This window comes from Argiope bruennichi, chromosome X2 (assembly GCF_947563725.1).
Source record: "Argiope bruennichi chromosome X2, qqArgBrue1.1, whole genome shotgun sequence".
NCBI classification, from domain to species: Eukaryota; Metazoa; Arthropoda; class Arachnida; order Araneae; family Araneidae; genus Argiope; species Argiope bruennichi.
The window spans coordinates 26,871,697-26,880,130 of NC_079163.1; the positions used below are offsets into that span (position 1 = coordinate 26,871,697).

The following is an 8,434-nucleotide window of genomic DNA, read 5'->3' on the forward strand; positions in this document are numbered from 1 at the left end:
GCTTTGATAAATCTCATGCTCTTAATGTATATTTATATGATCTCAGCACTTTTTTATTAAAATAGTTTATTCTAAAATTATTAAATATTTTTACTATAATTATTATAGCTTCATTCAATAAAATTATTATTGAATTATTTAATATGTATTATCTATCATTTCATGCTTGTATTGGAAAACCAAATTTTTACTGTCGTTTTTAGTTTTCTTATTGCCATCTTCTTTTGTTACACTCATTTCTATCTTTCTTAGTTTGAATTTTTGGATAAACCGCATATGTGTTTATTTCCGTTAGCCTCAAATTAGTAAAATAATAATCAATGTATGATAAGCAACAAATGAAAAATTCATAGTGAAGTTCAAAATTATACTGTGTAATTATACAGTTTGTATCACAAGAGCCAAAATCGTACTTTTTCTTCAGGTGATTTTTAGGTTTCATTATTATAATTGTGTTCTTTACAAAAAACAACATAATTTTATGTATGGCCTGTATATGTGATATTTTTTTACATTCACTCTGATCTTCAAAACTAAAGTAATTCTCACCTAAAATTATTGATATTTTCAGCTCTTAATTTGATTTAAAAGGATACGATTGAGAATTGTAGGTTTTGATAAATAGTCTGCAGTGTCGTAACTTTTAATATATGCATGCGAGTGAAAAGATGGAATGCTATTCGGGATTTATATCATTTGTAATTTATTTTATTCTGTTACACGTTTGTAAAATCTTATAAATGTTAAACATATATGACAAGCTTAACGATACTCGGCATATCAAAAAAGGTGCTGCTTTAACTTGCCATATTCCATGCTTCTAAAAATGGAAATAATTTTTTTTTTTTTCGCTTGCTGCTTGATGTACAATTCATTTTATAATGTTTATTAATAATATTGAGTATCATTTATAATATTTTCATTATAATTTAAAGAATTTTAATTATATTTAATCATTTGATTTTAATTTCACATGAGTCACATACCGACATGCCTGGTTTGATAAAAATTACATTTGACCCTATATGATATGAGCCGTTTATTTTGAAAGTTGGGAAAGTACATTTTTGAAAAAAATAAAAATAATGGCAGTTATAGATAAAACTTGTTATGATCTTTTCATGAGTAAAAGATTTATAGTAAAAAAATATTTAGATTCTAGTATTTTAGAGATGGAAGTTTTAGCTCTTAACAGTATTGAAAATCTGTTTATTTTGAAAGTGGTGCAAGTCCATCTTAGATTGAAATTATGTTTGACCGAATATATTACGGCAAAATTTAGCTTCAGGTGCTGTATGATGAAGGAAATGTGGCCTTTTGACATCATGTCTGAAATCTAGGGTGTTTCTATTTATCTATTTTTGATATTGAAAATCGGTGGTTGTTACAGTATTTTATAAATAATAAAAAGTATATCTTAATTTTGTGTGTCGATAATAATGCTTACTTCCATCACCGATTATTCAGTCCAGTGACAACAAAATAAATATCATTGATCACAAATTTTTATTGTCAGGACATTCATTTCTACCGAACGATCGTGATTTTGGAGTGGAACTATCCAGTAACTATTCAATCCAGAAACCAGTTCCTTGCATATTCCCCAAGATTACTATAAAATAATACTAAATTGTCGAAAACATAATAAATTTTTAGTACATGAAATTAAACATGGAAATTTATTTTCAACCCAACCTCTGAAAAAGGCGATTTTAAAAAGAAAGAAAAATACCGATGGAGAAACCGTGAATTGTTAACTATATGTAATCTTGTACTATATGTATTACATTTGAAAAATACAAGGATATGATGGATTTATTACCATATATACCTCCCGTTCATCATGAATTTTTTTAAATGTTAATGTCTTGAATAAAATTCAAATTAATTATACCTACGTATAAACTGAAATATATAATTTCACTGAAATTCTTAATAAAACTGAATTGTTTGTTGTTATGTTATAAAAATATTCTTGGTTTTGTTTCCCTTTTTATCAAATGAATAAATATTTATAAAAATTTGAATAGTATTTTGTTTTTATTCTTAAAAAAAGGCTGATGCAACTGAAATATTATTGCCCAATTAAATGAATGATTGCAATAATTCTTTAATTTTGAAAGTGAGGCAAGTCAATTTAGTTATAATAGAACTCTCATTTTTTTTAAACAGCACTGTAAACACTATTGGATTATAAACTTACATTATCTGGTTCCACAAAATACAAAAAATATATCTATTAATAATTACCGATATTTTTAAATGTATTGGAACGCAAACCTTTAAATATCTCGCAATAACAAAAAATGGACTTGCCCCATTTTCAAAATAAACGGCTCATATGCAGCACGTCCGCTCCATTTGTATCCCAGTAAGAGCAAAGGTTTTTTTTTTATGTTAGTGCATCGAAAGTAATACATTTATTGATTCAAATAACAAAATATAATCCTTTGCATCATTTAAAGTATTTTTCCAATTGTCACAATATTCTTGTTGTAACAATTTAGAAATTATTTGCTGGTCCACGATTAGAGTGGACATTCTGTATAAGATATGAAATAAAAAAAAAATTAAGGCTTAAAAAATGGAAAATAATAAATAAGTTTTTAAACATGCGTATAATAGAAAACTGAGAAGAAGAGATTTTTTTATGAAAATAAAATCTCAAAAGCCTGTGACGTTCAAAATATTATTCTAAAAGAAGCTAACATTTATGAATATAATTAGAAAAAAAATTCCCAAATATTTCTTAAAAACAAATACATAATTAATATGAATTAAAATTGCATTTTTCAAAAATTTTAATGTATGCCTCATGCTTGTACAATTATGTGTTGGTGTCCATATCTTTAATAAAATGTTATATTCTTTTTAGTAAACTAATGAAAAGGCGTTTCTTTTAAATCGGTATTACTCATATTATTTTGTTCGAATTTGTCAATGAAATCAGTTTAATTGTTTGGAAATACGACAGCAAACGATTTTGTTTAGATTATGGTTATTTGAAAAGTTGAATTATATTGGAGCAAATTTAAATTTTCGTCAATCGTTCGAAATTCATATATTTTTTAAAACAAAATAATGTTTATAGGTTTAATATTATTGGTTAATTGTATGATGTGACTAGCAAGATACAAAAATTGTTCGAAACGCTGGCACATTGCAACAGCTACCAAATTTGGCGCATAGTTAATCTTACATAATAAGTGCTTACTATAAAAAGACTATTTAAAATGAAATTGATTAAAACATATTAAATAATTTTAAAATTTTCCGTAATAATTTTGGAGCATTTTATTGTACTAAACCCATCTTTACTTGCATTTAAATTTTAAAAATATGACTTTCCAGTCATATTAATTTTATTTCATTTACTTTAATGATTTTTTAAAAATAATTTTGAATATATTTTATATTAATATTTTTTATTATACATGTATATGTCTACATCAAATGCATTTTTATGTGTGCTTGCGTTATCGTTTCACTTATCGTACATTTTTAAAAATAATGTTTAAAAAAAGTGAATCAAGGCAAAACATTATCATGTTGCAATCTTTTAGAAGAGAGATTTGTATGTACTTTTAATTTTCCTTTTTCTTTTAAAGGCACTTCGACGAAGACGCCTTGCAGAGAGCAGGAACCTGGATGAGCGAAGAAAGAAGGTGTTTGATGCTTCAACTGCTTATAATAGCTCTGAAGATCTCCAAGGGTGGTTGTGTCATAACTTTGTGTGCTGTTTTTCACTTATTGTGGAATGCTGTGGGTGCTCCTTTCCTATCATCTCTTGAAATAAATCGGTTTTTCAGTGAAATACTTAATCAGAACGAAAGATATGTTATACAGTGGTTTTACACTAAAGTTATGGGAGAAATCCATGAACGTGTTGAGCCGCGATCTCTCAAACACATATGTAGAACGGTCGTACGCAAACGATTGTATATAGGGAAACAGTGGATTCCAGATGCAATTGTGCAATTGAATCTTCCTGTAGAGTTGGAAAGTTATGTAAATCTTGGTCTGGAGTTTGTAAGTAGTGAATAATAACTTTGTGTGCTGTTTTCACTTATTGTGGAGTTCTGTGGCTGCTCCTTATTTATCATCTCTAGAAATAAATTTGTTTTTCAGTCAACAATTTGAACTAGACGAAACATTTGTTTTACAATCCTTTTATCATAAAGTTGTTGGAGAATTCCATGGACTTGTTGCACCGTGATCATTTAAACAGTTACGTAGAACGACCGTACAAAAGTATATCGGAAAACAGTGGATTTCAAATGGAATTTTGCAATTGGATATTCCTTTAGAGTTGAAGAATTATTTAAATCTCGGCCTGGAGTCGAATGTAATTTATCATAATTTTGTGTGCTGTTTTCACAATTATTGTGGAGTTCTGTGGCTGCTCCTTATTTATCATCTCTAGAAATAAATTTGTTTCACAGTGAACTCTTTGAACCGGACGAAATATTAGTTATACTGTGGTTTTACCATAAAGTTGTCGGAGAATTCCATGGACTTGTTGAGCCGCGATTTCTCAAACACTTATGTAGATCGGCCGTACACAAGCAATTGTATATAGGAAAACAGTGATTCTAGATGGAATTTTGAACTTGGATATTCCTTCAGAGTTGAAGAATTATTTAACTCTTGGTCTGGAATTTGAATGTAATATATCATAATTTTGTGTGCTATTTTCACTTATTGTGGAGGGCTAAGGCTGCTCCTTGTTTCATCTCTAGAAATAAATTCGTTTTACAGTGAACAATTTGAACTGGGCGAAATATTTGTTTTACAGTCGTTTTATCATTAAGGTGTTGGAGAATTCCATGGACTTGTTGAACCGCGATCTCTCAAACAGTTACATAGAACGGCCATACACAAGCATATCGGAAAACATTGGATTCCAAATGGAATTTTGCAATTGGATATTCCTTCAGAGTTGAAGAATTATTTAAATCTCCGTCTGGAGTTCGAATGTAATGTATCATAATTTTGCGTGCTGTTTTCACATATTGTGGAGTTCTGTGGCTGCTCCTCATTTATCATCTCTTGAAATAAATTTGTTTTCCAGTGAACTATTTGAACCATACGAAATATTTGTAATACTATGGTTTTACTATAAAGTTAGAGAATTCTATGAACTTGTTGAGCTACGATCTCCCAAACAGTTATGTAGAACGGCTGTACACAAGTAATTCTATATCGGAAAACAGGGTATTCCACTTGGAATTTTGTAACTAGGTATTCCTTGATATTTGGATTTTTTTAATGTCGTTCTGGAGTTTCAATGAAATATATTATAACAAAAATATAAATTATTAAGAAAACTAATGACGTTATTCCCCCAAATTTTGTTTTCTTCTCTATAAAGAATTTGAAAATTAACACTTTGCTTTTTAGACGTGAAATATAATATGTACTGGATTAATTGAAAATGATTTGGAGTGTAATAGAAATATATAATATTGCATATTAATACATATACTAAATTGCAGTAATTTATTAATATATTCCTTTCTTTGCAAGTGTTTTTTGTAATTAAGGGAGAACGTTTGTTCAACATTTCATGAGCATTCATATATAGAGGATGATCTTATAAATTTTATTTTTAGCATTTATGTTAATAGATAAGTGTTGTTGTTTTTACTTTAAAATTCATTGGACTCATTCATCTATTACAAAGGGATATATGCATGTAATCTGTTGTTCTGTGCTTTTTTAAAAATCTATAAAAGAAATTTATAAAGCATATTATGATGTATTTTAAATTAATTGATAGATACTTCTATGTTTAATAGTGGAAGATTTATTAATGTGTTATTGGAGCTAATTAATTTTCTGTTACATAAGAAAAATTTCACACTGTTTACTTTTCCTCCGAATTTACAAGACAGAAATCAGAAATCTGCATAATCCGAGATTAAAAAGTCTAATGAGTGTAAGCTTTTTACGAATTATTTCATGGGTATTGTATTTGTTGATTTATGGTAAATTTCTGGAATTAATGGCTGCAAATTAATATAAATGAAATTTATTCATGTTTCATTACGATTCTCTTTTTATTCTGATGTTACAAAAATAATTATTATTTCTTCTTTATTTCTGCCATTTGCCAAATTTTTATATTAAGAAATTTCATTTTTCTTTCTTCTAACATTGTTTTTTCACAGGTATGAATAAAATCATTGTTTTGAATCGTTTTCTTTATTTTTTTTAAATGTATATTGATAATAATTACCATTTAAAATTTAAAAACTTGAAGATTTTTAATGCAAAATGTTTACTTTTATATGCAGTAATGGTTTTCAGTTTCTTTCATGCTGTTATTTCGTTCTTTGATAAGATTTATGAAATTAATAGAAAATAAACTGCAGAAGTTGCTCTCTTTACACACTTAGACATTATTATTATTTTTAGTATGATAATTACCAAAATGAGATATTGTTGTAAACTTTGTTTATATGGGTTGTGATGTTTTTCTGCACATTCTGCTTCCCAGCTATTTATTAAAAATGAATTGCATTTATTTATGAGCTGGCATTGAATATAATTTTGTACTTTATTTGAGCTGAATTGGTCACAGTGAGGCCTTCTAAATTTCCTTCTTTTATTGAAACTGTTAAATTTTCTTTCTGTGCGATTAATTTTCTACCTAATATTTAAGTATACTACATTTTTTGTCATCAAAGCATGCTCTTCATATTTAATCATTGGTTGTTCACACACTGTTTATGTTTAATATCAATAAATTTATGTATATTATGTATAATGTGTCAATAAATATTTGTATATTAAATAGCTTAGACTTTATAAACACATTTTTTTTGTGTTTTGTTGTTTTTTCCAGTAATTTTATTTTTCTGTTACATGAATAATATTCCATTCAGTGCCGTACTGAAATTATCCAATGCTCTTGACAGAACTGCTGATGCTAGACCTCCTCCACTAAATGCTGCATTTTTGTTAATTTTTGATCTTTTTTGTAACCCCACTTCCAGAAAGAAAGGTGTTTAATACTGGTGTTTTACTGCAGATTTAGCAAATTTTATAAGTAGGTTGAATATAAATGATGTACTTTTGAAAAGTAATAAATACTTTTATTAATTGTATTGATGAAAAATACTGTGCATAGGAAATAAATTTACAGCAAATAAAATTTTAATATTTTCTAAAAGACTGAAGATAAAACAGTCATTATCTTATTGTTCATGACAGCTACTGAACTCTGATGTTTGTGTGATGTATAATAAAGAGCTCTTCTTCTACCCTACAAATTTTTTTAGTTGTCTCATTATTATCAATAATGAGACAACTAAAAAAAACATTGAGTTAAAAATTCAATGGTTAATTAGGTTAAAATGTAAAAGTCTTACTTTATTCACCTATTAAACAATGAGGATTTACTTGAATTGAGAACGTTGTATGCATTTGAAATAATGATAAATTTAAGTGTTTATTGCCCGATAAATAATAATAAATTCGAGGCAATGTATTTTGAATGTATTTATTATAAATATAATGAATGAACATCAATCAGTTAAAATAATCAATTCCTAATCATAAATTCTGTTATATATATTACGAATTATGATTGGTATATCATTGGAAGAGTAAAATAAAAACATAAATTTATGACTGAATAATATTTTGGTAATGTATAACCAGTATACTATTATTTTGAAATTTTTTAATCACTGAAAATAAAAATCTTGCAAGAACTGCTAAATTCTGGAGCTCACTTAGAAAGAAAGGAAAAAAACTACATCATTTTGCTATTTCAGTTTATGCAGAAATCAAGACAAGAGTGCAACACTGTCTAAGAAAATGTTGACACTCTTGTTACATCCGCGATTTTACTTTGTGAACCTTTAATTTCCTTTAGGCGACCTCATATGTGGAGATGAGAATCTTTAGGTGATTAGTTCTAGCCCCCCTGGTAGGGACATAAAGGATGTGGGGTTGGGTGTCTCTCTTAGGACGAGATGTACCTCCCGCGGAAGGAGTATATGGCTGGTGATGTCTCTTAGGACACAACCATTGTTTCCACCAATGCTACAACGGCCTTCAGATCAATTTATTTTTTCGTATGCTTTCAGGTGGGGTGTGAGTAGCTAATCTGTGGCTATAATGTCCATGATAGCTTCTTTTGCAATTTTAATTCTCCACTTTTGGTGACTGGCTGTTTCACCGGAATATTGATAATATTTATGTTCATTTAAGTGACTGATGTATAACCTAATATTTATTATTGCCTCATACAGTTGTTTTAAACATCGGATTGTGATAGAAATTAAAAACGTGTCAGTTTGATAATCTTACAGTTGTTGTGTTCATTGTAAATACGAATCATCTTAATAGATTCAAGTCTATGGTATCAAAGAGCGTAAAGCGTAAGTTTCTGGGCCTGTCTTGTAACGTTCGTAATATTGTAACT

At 28.0% G+C, this 8,434-nt stretch overlaps 1 protein-coding gene across 2 annotated transcripts in view; it reads left to right on the forward strand.

Moving 5' to 3' along the window:
• Nucleotides 1–6,153, forward strand: part of LOC129960354 (uncharacterized) — a 30,825-nt gene extending 24,672 nt beyond the window's left edge. For both annotated transcript variants that reach the window (XM_056073738.1, XM_056073739.1), the window contains one exon: nt 3,609–6,153. In XM_056073738.1, the coding sequence (XP_055929713.1) occupies nt 3,609–4,044 (436 nt within the window). In that variant the 3' untranslated portion in view covers nt 4,045–6,153. The remainder of the gene's footprint in view (nt 1–3,608) is intronic.
• Nucleotides 6,154–8,434: the final 2,281 nt, after the last annotated feature.